Source organism: Diadema antillarum, unplaced genomic scaffold (genome assembly GCF_040938485.1).
Source record: "Diadema antillarum isolate AM-2024a unplaced genomic scaffold, OU_Dant_1.0 seq00000481_RagTag, whole genome shotgun sequence".
In the NCBI taxonomy this organism is placed as follows: domain Eukaryota; kingdom Metazoa; phylum Echinodermata; class Echinoidea; order Diadematoida; family Diadematidae; genus Diadema; species Diadema antillarum.
Window position 1 is genome coordinate 3,538,866 of NW_027271445.1, and position 21,491 is coordinate 3,560,356.

Below are 21,491 nucleotides of genomic sequence, written 5' to 3' on the forward strand. Positions count from 1 at the left end.
AGTTTTTCACAACACAGTTTTCCTTTCCATTTACCTTTTCATTCCTAAGGACGTTGACCCTGGATGAGATCTCCTGTAACTTCTTGTCCAGTTCACGCAACTGATCAATCTTTTCCTGGAAGTAGGAAAAAAGATGGCAAGTCATGAGATAAAGTCACTACACACACCATACCCTAAGGCTTAATACTCTCCACATAATTCCCTTTGTATCATCTCTTATCTTTTTGCTGCTAATTTGTATCAACTTCACTTCGTCTTATACTCCCATTTTGTCTACCACATAGTATTTGAAACACCTACTGTAAACGTCAATATTTTCGCGCGATTAATTTTTCGCGCTGAGCGGCTCGAAAACATATTCGCGGGTTCTTAAATTCGCGCTTAATACACAGTCTCTGTTTTCATCCAGCGATGCCAGCGTACGATAAGCGACGTAGCGAGCGGCGCGAGTGCGAGTACAAGCGCTCAACTACGTAGTACATGTGTATTTTACTCGATACATGTACTGTAGTACTAGTACTAGTACTGTAGTCGCGGGGATGTAGCACACCAATCGGCCATGGGCTCGGTGCGTGTGGTGCGTGCAATGATACTGCTATATGCGTAAACATGTCTGTACTACGTAGCTGTATCATCGACGAAGCGCACACATTTCAGGCCGTTCAAAATGTGCATAGAAAATTGCAAAGATATATTCGCGCGTTTTTGAATTCGAGCTAGCCGAACGTAGCGCGAAATCCGCGAAAATTAATGTACCGCGAAAATTTCCACGTTTACAGTATTATCAAAACCATACTTTCAATCCAAACCCAACTTCTAAACTTCGCAATTCCCTGGTTGCAAGCAGTCAAAATAGTCTGAAGTACAAGCTCTAATTATGACTCATAATTATTATATAAAAAAGTGATCTACAAAGTATTGCATGTGTATGGGATTAGATTTAATAATTTTCATGTATTCTCATGATTCAAATTAGTAATTCTCTTTTGCATTTCATTTGCCATTAGTATCCACTGCATGCAAAAGTGTTTATATCGAGAAGATGACTGAAAACGACATTTATTCCTCTCCAAGTGCAAAAAATGATTTTTTAAATTTTTTTTATGCTTACTTCCGATTTACGTCTCTCTTTCAGATAAAGAAAGACTTTGGTTCTGTGAACCAAAACAGTAGAAATAGACTTGGTTTGAGTGAAAAATAATTGTTCCTCTAGGAAGCTTCCTTCGAATTCAAGTTTGTCCTCCTGAAATATCTCTCACAAAGAAAGATTTAATTTCCTTTATGCTAAAGAGAGCTGGTTAATAAAGGACAGATTTTATCCTTACCTGGAGCTCTATATCTTCTGTAGTTTCCAGCTGCTTAAGGTCTGCCTCAAGATTCTGCACTAGTTTCTCCTCCTCAAGTCTCCTGGAAAACTCAATCAGTTTCTTGGGTGGGCTGTAGGGCAGACCCTTCTTCGCTTTGTCCTAGAACCACACAAAACAACATTACGTATTACTCTGAGGGCATAATGGAACATACACCAACCCAAACAGGGTGATGTTTGGAATCCAAGGAAGTGTAAAACAAAATGATATCTATGGTAATGATGGCTTGGCACATGTATTTAAAGAAAAAATATGTGCAGTATGGTAAATAAACTCGTGACATTAATTTGTACAGCTAATGTGTGTTTACTTGAGAATAAATATTTTGCTTCAATGGAAAATATTAGTTTTGCACAAATTAAATGACATCGATTAGGTTTCTAATATGTATGCGGTAATGACACTAAAACTGTGTTGTTTTAATGGTTTGAAGACCTTCAATTCAATTCAATTCGAGTGATTTTATTCCACAATAAAGTAATACAAAGCAATATACATGAAGCTTACATGAGTACATAATATCTTAAGGAACATTGAATCATATAAGTTTCAACAAAACATGGATACAATTATGATAATACCAATGTTTTTGAATAAATAGACAAGTAAGCAATACAATTTTATTTTGTGAATTTTGTGAATTACTCTAGAAGGTGAGGGCATCTCAAGATCCGTCAACGACTTGCATGTATGAAAATTTTGATATCATGACGTCAGGCGAAGCAAACAGAAAAAAAGGACTATGACAAGGACAAGAACGAAAGCAGGGACGGAACAGGCAGGAAAAGGCAGGAAAACAAACCTACAAACAACACAGAAACTAAAACTGTTTTGCAGTACACATAAAATGCTTAACTCCTTTCTTGATGATGCAAACTGCACTCTAACATATTTTACAACCCTGCCAGCATTGGAAACCATCAAACCATCATCTTTTGTGCATCATCTCCTCGGTAGGTCAAACTCACCCCATAGAACTCCTGGGCTATCATGTGATTGTCCCCTCCATACAAACTGCCCATCCTAACCAGGTTATCCACAAGGTTGATGAGAGGAGAGCTGATGTCCAGTTCCCTAGCAACCTCCTCCCTCTCCTGTACCATCTCCTGGTAGTACTCTGGTTCATCCTCCTCCATATCTGCCACACTCCGCCTCATCGAGTCACTCCGCCTGACAGAAGATCAATCGACATGACAGGACGTTAATCTAAGTTGGAAATTGAAGGGAAGCCTGTCTCTGAAATAAATCAAAACTTTCCAACTTAGATTAACGTGCATTTTAATTCCGCGAATTTTGGCGCTCGCGAAATTCGTGAAATTAAAATGCATGCAAAAATTCGTTTTACAGTAGCTAGTGTGTGCCAGCCATTAAGGCCAAAGGGTCATGGTTACAAATGTAGCTTCAAATGGAGATTTTTGCAATGTATAGCTGTGTTTAAACACTAAAAAGTAAACCAAACAGTGCCATGCCACATTAGGAGCGTTCCACCACTATGTGGAGATAGCGTACCTCAGGAGTTATTTTTGGACTGGGGTCAGATAGAGTGGCCACATGTGTTGTAGCATCGGGCCGTTCACCTCATGCGCTTATGCTACATACAGATGACCCTAGCAAAGAAAATTGCATTTTGTATTATTACGTAGTGTGCGTTATGCACATTCTTTTCATGTCAACAGCTGGTACTATACACTTTTGGACCTCTTTGCATTCACTTTCTTTAGCAGCTTTAATGCCAAATATCTCAAATTGGCAAAAAGGAAGTTAACTTGTTTGGCGATAAAAACTCTTCCTATCTTCTGACGTCTTCAACCTTGATTCCATTCTAATCATACGACATTACAGTGTAACTCACCTTGGTCTTAGTCTGGCCTGGCTGGCTGATGAACTGCTTCGGTCTTTGATGAGAGATAACTCATTGTCAATCATTGCCAGCCACTCCTGGAGGTTTGCCTTGTCACGTCTCAGCTGGATCAGGAACAACACTAACTCCTCATGCTGCATTTCAGATATAACACACAGATTTCAGTGCATGGGACTACACATATACAGACATTTCCGTAAAACCGGAAAAATTTTTGTATGCATGAAACTTTCGCAAATTTTTGAGGAGCCAAGATTTGTGAAAGTAAAATGCATGCGAAAGCGTCGCCCGGAAAATGCTTGTCTACACAATGCATTGAATGTTGGGGCGATTCACAAAAGTTTCATGTCGCCCAAAGGTCATTGGCTCCAATTCATGGAAGTTTCATAACGCAAATGTTTCTGGTTTTACAGTAAGTGCATTCTAAACAAATAATCCTTTCACAAAAAAATAACAACAACAATCACACACAGATTTCATTGAGTGGGATCACACATGGACAGCTTCATAACATCCATTGTTTTATGTTTGCAATGACAAAACGAACACCACAAGTGCACTTTATGTCTTTACAAACTAGATTGCATTAAGGCAGCTCGGAGTTCTAGTATCTGCGTTATCTTCTCTCATCTATGCTATGCAACAACAAAAAAAAAAAAAAAATTCAGATGATCCCTGACTACATTCACTTACCGACTTTCCGATGAGATCCCCTGCTGCTATGCTCAGTCTGAGTCTGATTCCAGTGGAGAGGTCAACAAACTGTTGAGTTTTCTGCTGCCACATACGGTAACGGCCAGTTTTAGGAGCACCCTACACAGACAAGAAGACAACAACAACAACAAAAAAGATCCTATTTTCAAAAATCACTTCCATCAAATTATGCACAAGAAGGATCAAAGATTTGAAAAGTTAGTTGTACTAAAAAAGTCAAAATCACAAGACACAGAGCAATTAAGAATTAAGGGCTGCTGGATGGTTGGCTGTTGACATGTTCAGATGATGTGGGTGTATATGATTTGCAGTTCACCATGCACAGGTCATGGTAAGGTCAACTAACTTTTATGAACTTTTACTCTATAAAATCCCCAAAGTTGGTAATTTGATAAGGTTGACTGGTGAGCTGTCTGTCACTGGTAGTGCGCTCAAATTTGAAGAATTCACACAAAAAACATCACCTGTATTTGTCAGTATTTGTAGAAAATTTGTCAGTACATGTAGGAAATGAACCACAGATCATAAAAGATGGGTTGCCAACATTTTTTTAAGAGCCAGTTTGGGTCAAACTTTAAATGTCTCATCTTTGAACTGTGGCAGTTTGTAACGAGACGGATGGCTGGATAGTTTGAGGCCAAACATTTGGCAGTGGATGCCACTGACATGGAGAGAAAACTAAAAAGGGTAGACAGAAGAGCACTTCACTCTGATAACTAGGAGTTCTGAGATTCTGAGTTTGAATCCTGCATGCTAGGTTTGTCTTCTGCTTCTTACTCTTAACCCAGAATATTGCTCAATATCCTCTAGGAACAGGGGCGGATCCAGGAATTCGGTAAAGGGGGGGGGGGGGGGGGGGCAACAAATATTTCTGGTTCCACTTCCAGGTTTCATTTCATTTATTTCTTTTTATTTCTTTTGTTTTTAACGAAAAATAAAGGGGGGCGCGCACCCGGTGCGCCCCCCTCTGGATCCGCCACTGAGGAACCAGCCAGGCAGCCACGGTTAGTAAGCAATTCGTGTATATGGGGCAGACCACTTCACCACTTTATACACCCTGCCCTTTGTGATGAATAAATGAAACAGGATGTTTTTATGGCTATGTACGTGGGTTGTGACACGCACAGGACCTCCATTTTATGTCCTACCCCCCAGAACAGAGTGTTTGTGCCTCTTACTAGAGGAGGACAGTACGATTACACTCAACATTGCTCACAGGGACTCACTGGGCTTCCAACCCAAGCAATTCGTTCGCAAGGCACATACACTACTGACTGACCTATCTTGCCACCTTCTTTCATACTCGGACAAGATGTCTTTCCCACAATATCTTTCTTTGTTTTAAATTGGCACTTATCCCCTTTTGCAGTTAAAATCTTCAATTCCATGAGATAGTGCACTGACCTGCCTAGCACCAATTGGTTGCAGCGGTGCCACGTCGTCGTCCTTCTCCAATTCCTGGCGCCTCAGGGTGTCGTTACGGTTGAGTTGCTGCTGGCTGGAAGAGATGGACCCACTCTGGGAACGTCGACTCGGGGCGATGTCCGTTGTGTCGCCCTCTGTGAATCACGACAAGACATTACATTTTCACTATCAATTACTATTAACTAGAAACATTCCCAGCATGAAGTTTTGGTGACTCAGAGCCAATGACCTTTTTCACAGCATGAAACTGCAACTGGTGATGAATGAATGGAGGGGCATCTTTTAAAGGGGAAGGCTAGTAACTGATCAGTGGGAATCAGTGGAAATGCTGGGGGATGATTGTTCCAATCCTTGTGGGATTCATTTAAGAGTACATTATATATCTATTGTTGTGTGAATATTATTTGCTTCAGAATGGTCTCATATTCAAGTAATGTGCAGTTTAATGTTTCCAGGTTAGCATGCCTGTACAGTGACAGGGCATTAAACTACACATTACTTGAATATGAGATCGTTCTGAAGCAAATAATTTTCACACAATAGATATATAAAATATTCTCAAATGAATCCCACAAGAATTGGAACAATCATCCCCCAGCATACTAGCTATCCCCTTTAAGCCCGCCGCACACTATACGACTCACGACCTTACGACTGACAGACTTTGGATCCGAAATAAATCACAGTATGCTCAGAATAAACACCGCTTGTTTATTTCAGATCCAAAGTCTGTCAGTCGTAAGGTCGTGGGTCGTATAGTCAGGTTTTACATGCATGAGTCTTGATTCCTTCACATACAGGTCCTATATTTGATGTCCTATCCAAGGGACAAAGTGTTTTTGCCTCTGACTAGATTGGACAGCATGATTACACTAAGCATTGCTCAGCTAGACTCAATGGGTATCAAACCAAGCTACAGTTGAACCTCTCTTATCCGGCCTCCCTTTATCCGGATCTCTCTATTATACGGACGAAATCTCGCCGTGATTTTTTTTTAATAATTACGGGAGGAAAGGGGGATTCCCAACTCCTTGAGAACTCCTACACAAACACACATGAATTACATATACTTGATACATTTCTTAATAGTTATTTAGGTAAATAATCCCAAGAATTTATAAAAGAAAATGATTTCATTCTTGCAAACACGAACCTCTATTTTGGGGTCTGTTACTGAGTGTAACAATGAAAAGGTTGCAGTATACACATTACTACATGTGGTACTACAATGGGCTACTGTACATGTGTATGTATATTATGTACATGTATAAAGCATTGAGTCTCCCGTATCCGGCCAAATCCCTTATCCGGATGAGCCCCGGTCCCGACTTGTCCGGATACGAGAGGTTCAACTGTATTTGATTGCAAAGTACACATGCTATGCTATGGACTGAACCATCTCGCAATGATCTACCTATCATGTAATTAATTCTAAAAATATCAGTTAGAAATATCTCTTATTGCAAAGTCCTATAGCCCAAGCAGTCAGCACAGCATTTAACAACCTTTTTCACTTGAATCAAAATATAATTACTCCACGTTTGACTGCACAAATATCCTAAATCCACCAATTCGAACTAAACATGCAAAGATTGTCATGCTAAAACAGCCATACTGCGTGTACGAACCAGAAGGGGGCCATAGTGACACAGAAGATTATCTCTTTAAGTATGCAATACAAGTCTCACCTAAAATTGTTGAAATCAAATATGTCAAGAGTTTGTATTAAATGTGTATTTATGAATATATATTCCAACGCTGCCCTCTGGCACTGGTCCAACGGTCCCTTACCAGTAAAATTCACTGTCAGACCAGGAACTTTTTCAGGAATGACCAGTAAAAAATGGAAAAACTAGATACCTACTGGTCTGACAGACCGTACAGACCAGTAGATAAAATGTGTTAGTGTGCCCTGTATATTCACTGAAATAGGATTATCTAACACACATAGCATAGCATACCAGTTAAAGAATGAAACCATGCAGGTGAATTGATATGACATACTGTGTGTCAAACCTGCTTTAAAAGATATACATGTGTTAAAAGCAATCATTAAAATGATATGATTGGTCCAAAAAAGAGAGGAATTTGATGAAGTCATTTAGTGAGTGTTAGTTTAATCCAAGATGCATCATACCCATCAAAGAGCGATCCCGACTCCGCGACCTGCTCATTCTCTGGGTGTCTCTTGACATGGTGCTGCTCATAGAGGGCGTCCTACTGCCCGGAGAGCGCCCTCTATTGTCTGGCGGTGGTCCCCTGCCACGCATAGGAGGTCCACGTCCCTGCTGGCTAGGTGGCCTGCCGTGCTCTTGCGGTGCTCTTGTCTGCTGGACCGGCATTCTCTCCTGGGGATGAGGCATGCGGCCCCGCTGCGGGGGGCCCCGCCCCATCACTCTCCCCTGCTCTGGTGGTGGCCTACCTTGGTGGGGAGGCGGCCCCCTGCCGTAGTCTTGTGGTGCCCTGCCATGCTGGGAGGGTACCCTACCATACTGTGGGTGAGCTGGCCTGCCCTGATCAGGTGGTCCTCTCCTGTATTCAGATGGTACCCTTCCATGCTCAGATGGTATTCTTCCATGCTCAGATGGTACCCTTCCATGCTCAGATGGTACCCTTCCATGCTCTGGTGGAACCCTTCCATGCTCAGACGGTACCCTGCCATGCTCTGAGGGTACCCTTCCATGCTGGGGCGGCATTCTAGCATGCTGAGGGGCCATGTGGTCGTGCATGGGAGGTTCCCTACCTCTGTTTGGCGGTGCCCCTCGGTACGACTCCGGTCTGGCTGATTGCTGGAGCCTCTCAGTGCTCACTCTTGTGATGGGGACCTCCTCCATGGGGGCGAGGCCTCGCTGGTGACTTGGCTCCGAGATGGACCTGTGGAGGGCAAAGGTCAGGGGTCAAGGTATCACATCCTGTCAGTCTACATTCTACATCTGCCCCTTTGAAATCTTCAGAACTACTTGAATACAAGGACTCCTGCAAGATGCTTTGTTCATCAGGTTTGACATTTTTGTGGGTGTAACAATATTTATTATTTCTTCAGCTCACTGAGGGTGAGCTGATTTTGCTTAACATGTATTTTCCATACACACCCGCCTGAGAATACTTGGAACTATAGTAGTCTTCAACTGGTTAATATAGGGCCTGCCATGCTTAAAACACTGAAATGGTATGTTCCATTTAAGTATGCAGAAACATTATATCTGTTCAATCAAGTACTAGATCTGATTTCTAGCAGGGTTTTCATATAGAATGCATGCAGTTAGGCGTGACAGATTTTATCTCACGAGCGTTCGCCCGCGTCCGGCATGCCTTCTTATCTGTTAAGTAGCCAGCTTGGCACGAGCTTGGCATGCGCCCATGCCGTCCGCGTTCCGGGAACGCCAGCTTAAAAGTCTTTTGTTTAGTGCCTTTGTTTCGAACACAATAGCGTCAACTTCACTGCACCCAATCGACCACGAAGCCATCGCTCCATGTAGCCAGCGTTCGGGAACGCCCGGATTAAGTCTTCCCTTTGTCTTGTGCTTAACACTTACACAGTTGATTTCATGGAAGCTTAAAAAACGGACAAACTAGCAAACAAATGAAACACGAAAGGCATTGCACTATTACGCGTTAGTAACGCTGTGATTACCTTAATTTGCGTCGATGAGAGGCGTAATCAAGAAGTATCTGAAATAGTATCCGAAATATAGTATTTGTTCCCCTTACATGAGCGTGAGACCACTCTTGTAAGCAGCTTCTCAGGTGAAGCAAAATGTGTGTAATGAAGTGACAAGTGTATAAGAAAAACATTCACAATAGCTAGGTAGATTGACGGAAACTTGACACCCATGGCCGTGCCAGCCAGGCAACAAGCTGGTGGAAATTTCCAGGAACTTCAAAGCAGGTTTGCCGCCAGGCAAAAACCGCAGGGTAAAGGAATTTGCGTACGCGCTGAATGGGTCGTAAACATCGTGTCAATTGCATGGGGCCTGGGAGGGAAGAGGGGCTATGCATAGTACATGCATTAGTAACCCTGTGCTGTGTGATACGTGCATGCTGTTGGAGACACGTGCTGTAGTTGGCGAGAGCTAGCTGATGAGAGCTCCCTGCACCTGAAACCAAGGAGGTACCAGGCGAGCTCGCCTAGTACCTCCTTCCTGAAACCAGGGAGGTACATACACATCTGGCTCTGCTGAAACTATGGAGCTTTAGTACAGTAAAGCTCGACATTGCTTAAGTCGACACGATAAAAAAGTCCCGATTTTTGTCTTGTTATTCCTTGAAAATTTCTTCGTCTTACTCGACATTTATAAGTCCACAACTCGCGTAAGTCGACCTGATTTTTTAGTGCCAACTGAGCTGAAATACGTGTTTATTCCCTCGTCTAAGTCGACATAATTTTTCGCTCAAAATCTTATCGCCATTCTCTTAAAAAAGAATAAATTGTTTTCCCGCTCTGATTCGCTGCATTTCTAATCGGTAATTCCCTAGTGTATGGCGTGGTAGCGTTCGCGCCATGCGTCCATATTGTCTTGTACGCCAGAAATGAAAGGGCATACATTCATTTACATTGGAGAATTACATGTAGTTGGCTACCCAAAGCAGTTCACTTTCCCCCTTTTCTGCTCGTTATTCTCAAAACGCAAAAACTTTGTACACATAAAGGTCCTAGCAGAAAATCATTATCAGAACGTGAAATACACGTGTAGGTGTTTCTGTTTATCCGAATATTCTAACGTTAATTATTCCGAAGCGTTAATAGAAACCTGGGCCCGTTTTTAGAAAATTAATCAAATGCAACTACATGTAATTAAATGCAGCTGAAAATTAAATGCAGGTGTATCAAATCACGAGCAACTTTGCACATAAACGCAAGTGCGTTGCTGCCAAAAGGCTTGCGTTTGATATAGTATGAAACTAGAAAATAGTTGTATGAACCTGAAACTCAATTGCGTTGAAACGCAACTCTAAAAATCAAATGAAGTCCATCAATCACGCGCAACGCTGTATTCAAACGCAAGAGCGTTGCAGGGAAGACTTGAGGTTTTCGTAAAGAAACTACAGAGAAACTGCGTTTAAAAGCATCTCTTAACATCTACGGAAGTGAGTTATTGTTGAAAAGACCTGCATTATTTTTTACTTCTTACGCAAAATTAAGAATTAAACGCAACCCCCAAAATCAAATGCAAGTCCATCAAACACAGAACGTTGAAAAGACTTGCATTTCATAATCATCCGACACTAGAAAATTGTAAGAAACTTAAACTCAATTGCGTTTAAACACTAATTCTAATAGTCAAATGCAAGTCCATCAAATCACAAGCAACGCTGTATCTAAAACGCAAGAGCGTTGCAGAAAAGACTTGCGGTTTTTGTACGAAACTAAAAACTGCGTTTAAACGCATAAAAACTATGAACCGAAGCGTGTTATTGTTGAAAAGACTTGAATCATTTTTTATTTCGTAACGGAACTTTCGCCATGATTGAACTTAGTCTGCACTAGCAGGGGAAAGACATCGCAACATTAACACGTTTCAAACTACCGAAACGCATCGTGCTTCACGAAATGTCGATGAAAAAAATAGTAGCAAATTATTGTTACTGTAGTTCGCTATTCCGAAGGTTTAAATCTCAGTCCAAAGTTAAATAAGTTCGACGATGGAAAGATGTTTATCTTTACGAAGGTTAGTAATCCGAAAGATGTCGTTTCCGGATTAACAATTTTTCTTGTTTTTATTTCAGACTGGCCCACGCCGTACATCACAGAGCGGTAATGTTGCGAATCGGAGCGCGAGAACAATTCATTTTCAGAGTATGGCAATAGAAATGTAAGCAAAACAAATAAAAATATGGCGACTTAGGGAAGGAAAATCATACATCCTCTTTCAACTCAGTCGGCACTGAAAAATTATCTCGACAGAATCATAGGAATTCACACGCATATCTTCACAGCAACGCACTTCAATTTAAATCGCAAATTTGCATGCACTTTGGGGAATATGCGTTTGTTTTTTTCATATCAAATTTAAAACGTACAGTGTCTAGAAACGGGTCCAGGTTTCGGATCCCGCTCTTTCAAAAGCTCTCAAGATTTTTGTGTTTTGTGCATTGCCGTTACTAACTTCGCGTATATTATGTGCTTCTTTCGCAATAAAACTCGAATTAAGATGTACACAGCGATAGAGGCTCAGCTCAGCAGATACTTGCCTCCAGTGACAATATTCTTGTGTACAACAAAAGAGTTTGTGAGCCCATTAGCGCAATGTCTATTAATACCTATACCTGGTGCCCGATCGATACTTTCATTGTTTGATGGCACATGGTATTGTAGTTGACCATGGAAAGGGATACTGTCATAATAGGCCTACAGCTTGACTGTTTCCGCACAGGAGGAATGAATACCAACCTGTCCATTCTCAAGTCGACCTGCAAAGAGAATCTCGCTTTTGAGCATTTCAGGCTCTTGGAGAATTATGGGAGGAACGGGTTAAGAAAACTCATTTAAACTATGAATGTAATTATCCCTCTTCCCTGGTTATGTAATGGCTGTTTAGAGCTCATCAGTGAAGATTGAAAGTAAGCCTACTTTTTGCAAAGCGTATTATAATGACAACTTGTGCAACAATAATTAACCTGGCTATTTGTTAACTGGCAAAATGTAACGTTTGGGCTTATTTTCTTATAGGTCAGCAAGACGATATGCGGATTCCGTAAAGTTCTGGGTAAAACCTAATGTCCTGAGAGAAGACTTACTAATTTACAGGCGCTTGGAACGGATAAGTCTACCGACTCTCACCAGGAAAAATTTCTCCAGTACTACATACAGTGCTAGCCGTATATAGTGTATGATAGGCTATCTTATAACAGGCGGGAAGGACGGTGCATCTTCTACAAATGATTTGTCTCTCGTGGAAGAAAACCCGTCTCCTTGCGTGAATTTTAGCTCCTTAATGCCTTAATCTTATTATATTTTGTTAGGATATAATTATATTCCACTGCTTGAAACGCAGTGAAGGGGGGGGGTTCATAAAGCTGTTCGTAAAGATACGAACGACTTACGAGTGACTGATGATAAGTTCTTGTGCTGAATTATGGAAATTCTGATAAGTATAGCACATCAGAACTGATCACCAGTCACTCGTAAGTTGTTCGTAACTGTACAAACAGATTTATTAAACGCCCCCCCCCCCCCCCCCCCCCCCCCGTAACACAATAATGTGATACTAGAAAGCTTTAATGTCATGCTGAGTTAAGTAACCAAGTCAGTGGTACTTCATATTTTATGCAGTGTTTCAAAGTGACAGATTATGAGAACGACTGCTGTATTGTTTCGTTTAGGGAAAGAATCAGGTTGTGAGCTTGAACGGAAACAGAACCTGAATTTTAAGAGATTGTCATGGTTTTGTTTGTTTACTTGTTCGTTCGTTTGTTTGGTTGTTCGTTTGTTTTTGCTTTTTAGAAAGTGAACTACTGACAATAGCGTACAAATATTCGTATTTAAGGTTTAAAGGGATGTGGAATTGGATTATGTAAAGCTAAAAGCCGCGTTTACACATGTTCAGACCCTAACAAAACTTGGAGGCGGTCCGCAGCGGGACGGGACGGAAAATATTGATAGTCTATAGCCTGATCAGACGCCGTGAGAACAGCGTGTGATAGCTATAGAAGTTCGCCGGGGCGAGGACTGGAACGATCCGAACAAGACTTAGAATGCGAAGGTGGGGGGGGGGGGGGAACAGGAGAATGTCTCAACTGCATATACTAGTATACCCACAGCGCACTGCATCTCAGGCAAATACAACGTGGCCGCCAGGAACATGGTGTAAACGTAGCTTTAGAGTCTGTAGAATCCACATTTATATCTATAGGCATAACTAAAACTTGATTTCTCGTGACTCTGACACACTTTGACAGACTTTGACAGATTTCTGTGCACAACATGTACATGTAATATTCAATCCCACACACATACACACACACACAAAAGATCTTCGACCTCCTAGACCATTCTCCCGCCCATCATTCTCTCTCTGCATCTTTTTCTGTTGTTATTTTGTTCCACCTATGGGGATGTATTCTATGTTCGGCAATAATAGTGCGTTTCATCGTGTTTTGTTTTGTTTTGTTTTGTTTTATTTCATTTTTAGATTTAGATCGGAAAAGCAATATAGACGGGAGGTAAAATTCTTGAAGCAACTATACAGTTTCAATTTTTAGTTTGACATCGTTCTTATATTTTGATGTTCGTTGCACCTGTAAGGTTCTTGTGATGCGAAAGTTAAATAAGATTCGCTATACTATTCTCGAAAATTCCCTCTGCCGTATTGATATTCGTTAATGTGAAAAATAAATACAATTCATTAATCCGAAACCGCACGAATTTTGTGATTCTAAGGGTGCATTTATCGGGATATTAAATTAATTACGTTAATCTGAAAACGAATAACACAACTTGTTCCTTTTAATTTCTGGGATTAACAAAACATCAGAAAGCAGAGCTTATTTAATTTTCGGATTTTAAGTCTGGCATTGGGGGTTAGTAGTTCGGAAAATAAGTATGGAAAATCTTTGAGGCAAGAAAATAATTTGAATTCCTATTATGGCATCGTTATTTCCTTTGCCTTATGTTCATTATTCCGAAAGAAGAATAAGGTTCGTAAATCCGATGGTTCTTTTTGCTGAACCCGCAAAACACGCAAATTTGATATGCCTTATGTATTAATGTGTTAATCCAAAATTGTATAGGGCTCGTTAATACCATTTGTGGCATTATTCCGAAGGTTCGTAAATGTGAGAATGAATTACGTGCATGGTACGAAACTTATGTCATTTTTGGCTAAAAGAAAATTAAAAACGCCGAATCTTTTCCTGTGACGGGAATATATGGGTTTATTTCTGAACGTGACATCGTTTACTTCTTTGCACGATATTCATCATTCCGGGAAAAAAAAAATATTCAGATGGTTCATTCATCCGAAAATGGAAAAAAAGGTGGGTCGTTTATCTGTAAAGAAATTATCATATTCGTGGTAAGAACTTCGTTTTCGTATCAGCTATATAACGTCCGAAATTTCGAAACTTATAAAAAGAAGAAAAGCGAACCTTCAGCATAATAACAAACTTTAGCGAATCGTAACAGTTTTTTTTTTAATCAATCGAGCAGTGTGGAATAACAAATCCGACATTTGTTTTAGCATGGTATTGAGCAGAATGTTACTGCTATTCACTTCCAAAAGTAAAAGCAATTATCTGACATTTATTCTGGCATCTTCTGGAGCCGAATGTGATTGCTATTTACTTTCGAAAGTAAAGCAAATATCCGACATTTATTTAATCACCATACGGAATTGAATATTACTCTGATTCATTTCCGAACGTCAAAGGAAACATTCGACATTTATTTTAGCATCTTCCGGAGCTGAATGTTATTGCTATTTACTTTCGAACATAAAAGCAAACATCAGAAATTTATTTTATCATCATACAGAGTTGAATATCATTATTATTCATTTCTGAACGTCAAAGCAAACATTCGACAATTATTTCACCATCTTCCGGAGCCGAATGAAAGGCAAAATCAATTATCTGACATTAATTTAAGCACCGTACGGAGCTGACTCTTTCCGTTATTAATTCCCAAAGTATAAGCAAACATCCGACATTTACAATGTATTTTAGTATCATACGGAGTCGAATATTACCGTTATTCATTTCCAAAATTAAGAGTAAACATCTGACATCTATTTTAGCATCTTACGGAGCCGATTGTTACCGCTGTTCATTTTCGAAAGTAAAGGCAAACATCCGACTTTTTTGGTGGCCCGATCGTACCAAAATCTTCATTTCTGAAATTTCGGTGGCCCGACGCGCGTTTTTGGTGGCCCCGTAAGATTTAGTGTCGAGCCTTGACTAATGTCATCGAAAAGTAAACCAGAATGCAACTTCTCGCTTGTGAATTATTGCTTGTGAATAATCGCAAAACTTTGGCAAAACTTTTGGAATACCAATCCTGTTCATGACGCTTGGAAACTGCCAGTCGTGAGAATTTTGCGAACTCGTGCAATGTTACTCCGTAGCGTATGCGAGCATGTGGAGTCGCAATCGTTTAACTGTCTGAAGTGCGCGATTTCTCTCACTCGTTTTTGCCACGCGATTTATTTTAACTTGCAAGAACGATGTGGAATTCTGGCGTCCACCGTGAATTGTGCACTTGCCGGCGCAAATTGTTCTTTTCAAAGGTGAAGCCGTGCGCGGAAAGCACGTGGTTGGGATAATCCTTGCGTTCCTAAAGCGGAGAGGAACGCCATGAATGCGACTTGTGAGCAAGCCCGTTCTGTTGCGTCCAAGGAACGCCCTCATTAGGCTGATGAATAGAGGGATTAAACCCCCCATTCTGCACGCAGGAGGAATAGGGGCGTCCCCTAACAAAAGGAGGAACGCGAGCATTCCCCACGCGGCCGAACGCTCGCTATATTAAATCTGTCACGCCTTAAATAGAGTGAGCTTTTTAGTGCTCATTCATATAATGCAATATTTAATTCAATCAAAAGGTATTTGATTGAAAGATAGCATACACTTGGAAAACAATATTATTTTGCCAAGTCAAAGATGTAAAATAGTGTTCATACTCTTACCTCTGACTGGCATCTGATCTTCGACTGTCAGACCTGTGTGCATTTCGGGGCAATCTATTTGGCCCTTGACCCCACACGACCTCTGGGTCATAGTTCATAGGATCGTTGGGATCTGACCATTGGTCCTGTGCTGGGTGCCTAGGAGCATCCTGAGTGTAAGGTCTCTGTCAGGGGAAATCAGAAAGCAATACAGGAAAACACAAATGTCATCAGAATGACAAGAAATTTCAAAGAGGATGTTACAATACAGAGAGAAAATACTACTCAGAATATCACAAAGAATGACTGAATATGAGTTAATGTATTAACCATATTTCTCTACAGAAGAGACAAAAAACCTAAGAGTAAAGTTACTGTAAAGGCACACATTTTTGTGTGCATCTTTATTTCATGGATTTCACAAGAGTCAAGATTCGCAAAAAATAAAATGCACGGGAAACTTCTTATCTACAGGTTAATGCATTGACCAGTGGCAATTCATTAAGATTTCATGCCTCAAATTAGGCCATTTAATTCTTGCAGATCTGTTCAAGTCTGTATATTAACTTGTATACAACGAACCCTTTTCTGTTTTAAGCCTTATCAAGTGGTGGGTAACTTGGCAGTTTTATATGTTGGTTGCTTTAGGTCTTGATGGATAAAGCAAATATTGCAGAAATAAGACACTTATCTCTCTTTATACAGTAAAACTAAAAAATTTCACATGCATTTCAATGTTCCAAATTTTGCGAGAGGCAAGATTCGCAGAATTAAAATGCTCATGGAAGTTCTTGTCCACACTATATTGCATTGGATGCCAGTGGCAATTCCTGAAAATTTCATGAGGCAAAAATGGTCGTCAGCTCCAATTTGCGAAAATCTTATGCTGCAAATATTTCTTGCTTTATAGTAATGGGAAAATACCAATGCTAGGTCACTCTTGTGGTTTCTTCCTTCTAAATGTTGCTCTCTCTCTATCTCTCACCTGATTTGGGTCCATGTCATTACTCCGCTGACCATCCATCTCAACATGTCCATTCCTCTGTACCAGCCGTCCATTGTCAAGATGACCTTCAGGCCTAGATGAGGGAGGACGTTCCCGAGAGCGAAATGACTCGTCGTCGGGGTGTGAAGACTGAGAGGTGTAACGGGAGGACGAATCTCGCTGGCTTCGTTTTCTCTCCTTGATGTCGGCGATGTCCACATAGTTATAGCCTGGGATGTCCCTTGGCTTGTCTGAAATAGGAAAGGTTGTAGATGCTGTGTCATAGCATGATTACAAATTTGCTAGACATTCTTGCGAATGATTAAAATATTTCTAATTCTGAGGCATATCTGGCAACTATCTAACATCCAAGAAAAATATGCTTCACTCAAACTGCTTTCCCTTCATCCAGTAGAGGTCAAACTCTATCTACAGAGCACAGATGTCTTCAAATAAGCTGACATCTTGGGATCTCATTATGTCATTACAGAACCAAGAGAGACTTTGCTCTAATAGATACCAATTAGCTTTCTATAGGAAAATATGATGAAACTCAAGTGTTAAAACTGTTTTATCCCAGATATACCACAAAGCAATTTTTCACATCTGTTGAATGGGTTCTATTTTATTCTGTACAATTGGTCATATTTTGCTTTATATACCCCAATAATTTGAAAAAAATATAACACAATTGCTAGTCTGCACTTTAAGGGACTGTACAGTACTGGTTGAGGTGGGGAGTCAGGTTTATAACATTCCTAAGTGAGATAATGAGAAACCTCTTATGAAATATGAAAGAGCATGTAATCATAAGAATGATTCAATGTTTATTTGATGAAAATTGGTTTTCAAATGGCTGAGATATCCAAAAAAGTGATTATAATAAAAGGCGACAGGCCACACCTTTTATTAGGATCTCTTTGTTTCACCTTGTTTTTAGATATCTCAGCCATTCCAAAACCGATTTTCATCAAATAAACTTTTGATAGCCCTTAGAATGGCATGCTCTTTGACATCTCATAGAGTGGTTTCTGAATATCTCTCAAAATGTTAAAAGCTAAATCCTCCTCTCAACCAGAACTGTACAGTCCTAAGGCCATGGACCACTACTTCTGTGGTGAACTTCAATAAATGCATCAATGCAGAAAGAGCATAACCACTAAACTAACACCTCACTTTGGTATTTGGACAAAGGTACAGTGTATGTAAGACACAGAGTAGAGGAAATACCAATAACTCAAGACCAACAATGGTACTCCTGCAGTCTGGAAATTGTGTAATTGACAAATAAGCTTGACTTGAAACAAGCCTACATGTATGTCTGTGTATTTAACTGGTGATGTGACATTAATGATAATAATGATAATACTGTATTATCACTGGATCGATGGCGCATTACAACTTTTGTAACAGCATTTGCAATGCGCCATCGATCCAGTGACCTATTTGGAGGCACAGGGGGTCATAAAAAGTAAATTACATACAGCTGTATTAAAAAAGGTGAAAAAGAGAAGGCAACGATGGAGATATACATGTATATGAACAAATCTAAACAAACATTGAACCACAAGAAGACATAAATCTTATTACTTCAGATTCTTTTTAAATGTTTTATGATATAGAGACCACTCCTTACTCCCACCTGTGCCATAGCTCCTATCGTGGGAAGACGCGCTGTGCATGCTGGGTGATCTCGGGGGTGACAGGTGACTGTTCTGTCCGGACCGTCGCTCCTCCAGACTGGAGGAGAAGGATGTGTCGTCATGGTAACCACGTGGCTGGGAACCTTCCCATGACTCTCTGGATGACTGGTGAAGGTAGGATCTATTTTGGTAGAGATTTAAAAAAAAATGAAAGAGACATTAAACGTATCAAGCATACTTCTAAATAGCCTTTAATGATTTTGCATCTTATTTTAATGGCAGATCATAAAAGCTACATTTTAAATCTCAGCTGTAATGAAAATAAAAAATCACACCTTACCTTGAACTATGTGAAAGTATCAAAATAGGTGGAGTGTTAAAGATTGATAACAGACAAAAATTAATTTAAAATAACTGTGCTGGGGGCAACACGACACTTGCTCCTGAGGCAGTTAGTCCGGTCTTATTTTTCTCCACGGACTTAGGGTAAGGGTTGTCATCTGGTTTTAGGTTTAGTTTGATGTGAAGATTAGAATTAAGGTTAGGGTTATGTTTGTGGGTAGAACGCATGTTTGGCTTAGCATGTAGATATTTCATGAGAGGAGTTGTTGCAGGAGCAAAGGTCAAGGAACCATGCCAGGTGATGAGGAGGTAACCAACCTGTCTGGTCCGACTCCGTTCCTCATCTCTGCATCACCCCCGGGACCAGGGTTGCCAGGATTGTCAAACATCACCGTCTCATAGTTGCCCCATCCCCGCTTCTGAGGGGGACTTTCAGAGCGGTGGGCGGGGCCCTCGGGTCTGGGTGGGGAGGAGCTGTTGGGGTAGCCAGGGGCGTCGACTGGACGTTCGTTTCTCCTCAGGGAGCGAGGACTACGTACTTGACCACCTCCCCACTCCATCTCATCTTGTTCGTCTCTGATAATAGAAGAAGAAATTGAAGAAAGTACACATTAAGCAAATGCTAACCAATTCTGAACATACATGGTTGGTTGGTTTGTTGGTTTGTTGGTTGGTTGATTGATTGAATGCTCTTGCTGGCTTCTTTGAGTAATTTCTCCTAACTTCAGAACATACAGAGTTCAATTCTTACAGTCAGCATACAAATAGTACTCTAAAAGAGAGATTTAAACTTGAGTATAGTTTTACATCTTGTGTTAAAAATTTGCTTCAGTACTCTTCTCCTCACATGTTATGGAGGAGGTATAAGAGGGCAATAAAAGAACGTAACAGGCGATGTTGATGCTCAAAGTTCACTTGATATCGTTACTGTTGTGATTATTTCGTTATATTCACATTTCCATAATTAAGAGACATTATTGAATCTCTCTCATTAAGTGATCACTATCTCATATGATAACAAACAGGACTTTGAACAATTAGTTTTTGATTGCAATGGACTGTCTAAACACTGAATATAATTATATTGTATGCAGAATTCATTTTTTTAAAAACAATTTTCAACTGATATGGCAATCCATTTCACTCCAATGACTCATACTGTATGCTACCTCCACATTGTTTCGTCTATAATATCTCATTCTTTTTTTCTTATTCCTTTTTTTTTCTTGGGGGGGGGGGGAGGTCTGTCTGCTCAAATTTCTTATTTCTTTGACTCCATGCGAGTTGGAATACAAATTTTGAACTCTACTGTAGGAGTGCTACCCTTTGAAGGAAACAGGAACCTTAATGGTGGATTGAAGAGGGTTGAGAAGGGGGTAGGCAGGGACCAAAGGCTACAACTGGTGGTAGGAGCTACAATTTCTACAATCTAATACATAATGGACAGACTTGACACAGTCTGTTTCACAGTCTCTCTCTCTGAGGATTCTTGTAGCAAAGTATTTTGAGTGAGTAAAGAATTTCACCATTGGTGGATAGACAACAAATTCAGTGTCTCGGTGTATTCCAACACATGACACATTTCAACTGATGGAAACAGGAAAATGAGGTAAGAATTGAAAAGAGCGAAATCTAGAAATTCACAATTATTTCATTATGATTAATTATTTCATCATTATTTAACCAGCTAAATATCAACATGATGACAAAGAACATATGCTAATTAGTTGCAAGGTGTAATTCTCAAATACAGAATTTGTCAAGTATCAAAAGGGTGAACCAAAGCAGGTGGAAGGCAGGTCTGAACTCACCCGTAGCCTCTGTCCAGCTGCACCTGTGAGGCGCTATTCAAAGCTTCAATCCACTGCTGCATGAGGTCTCCTGATTCTGTCGCAAAGTAGTATGTTCGCATATTACTGTGTTCACACTGGGGAAATAAGAGCAGTAAGAGGCATTGATCAGTGTTTTCTGAAATGAGACAAACTCTGCGACAGAGAATGGTATCATGGGAGAGGAGAAAACAATTGGGATTGATCAAGACTGAATTGTATTCATTTCCACATGTGGCATAACAAAAAAACATTGGTCACATTAACAACGAACATACAGTTACACTCGCCTAAGTCGACATCGCATATGTCGAATAATCGCACAAGTCGATGATTTTAAAAAGTCCCGATTTTTCCCCATTGACTTACGTGTATTAATTCACTCACAAGTCAAATTTTGTAAGTCGAATACTCGCCTAAGTCGATGAAATTCCAAGAACACTGTCACGGAAAAACCATTAAATTCACTGTGCCTAAGTCGAATAAGATTTTACTGTGCAATAAATCACTGTCAAAATCACGAGACGCCAGTTTTTGTTTGCGTAAGACCTAGTCTGTCCAGACAGGTGACAAAATTCAAAGCGATTGCATGCGATTGTTGAAATCTCTTCGTGTTTGGAGGTCCGCTGGTACAGCCCTGTTGCGTTACGTACGTACAGCGACTGGGCTGTGTATAGTCTGTGTATGTTTGCAGTCTGCACTGTGCAGTGGATGGATGAAGCTGCTG

General features: G+C 40.4%; 1 protein-coding gene across 1 annotated transcript in view; it reads right to left on the reverse strand.

The window, feature by feature from the left end:
* Positions 1 to 2,287: 2,287 nt before the first annotated feature.
* LOC139733530 (uncharacterized) overlaps positions 2,288 to 21,491 on the reverse strand; it is a 50,411-nt gene continuing 31,207 nt past the window's right edge. The window contains exons 7-16 of the mRNA XM_071644339.1: positions 20,747 to 20,862; positions 19,254 to 19,511; positions 18,593 to 18,774; positions 16,951 to 17,201; positions 15,987 to 16,150; positions 7,505 to 8,241; positions 5,347 to 5,501; positions 3,922 to 4,041; positions 3,220 to 3,362; positions 2,288 to 2,537 (exon numbers count right to left, since the gene is read on the reverse strand). Of these exons, the coding sequence (XP_071500440.1) occupies positions 2,288 to 2,537; positions 3,220 to 3,362; positions 3,922 to 4,041; positions 5,347 to 5,501; positions 7,505 to 8,241; positions 15,987 to 16,150; positions 16,951 to 17,201; positions 18,593 to 18,774; positions 19,254 to 19,511; positions 20,747 to 20,862 (2,376 nt within the window). The remainder of the gene's footprint in view (positions 2,538 to 3,219; positions 3,363 to 3,921; positions 4,042 to 5,346; positions 5,502 to 7,504; positions 8,242 to 15,986; positions 16,151 to 16,950; positions 17,202 to 18,592; positions 18,775 to 19,253; positions 19,512 to 20,746; positions 20,863 to 21,491) is intronic.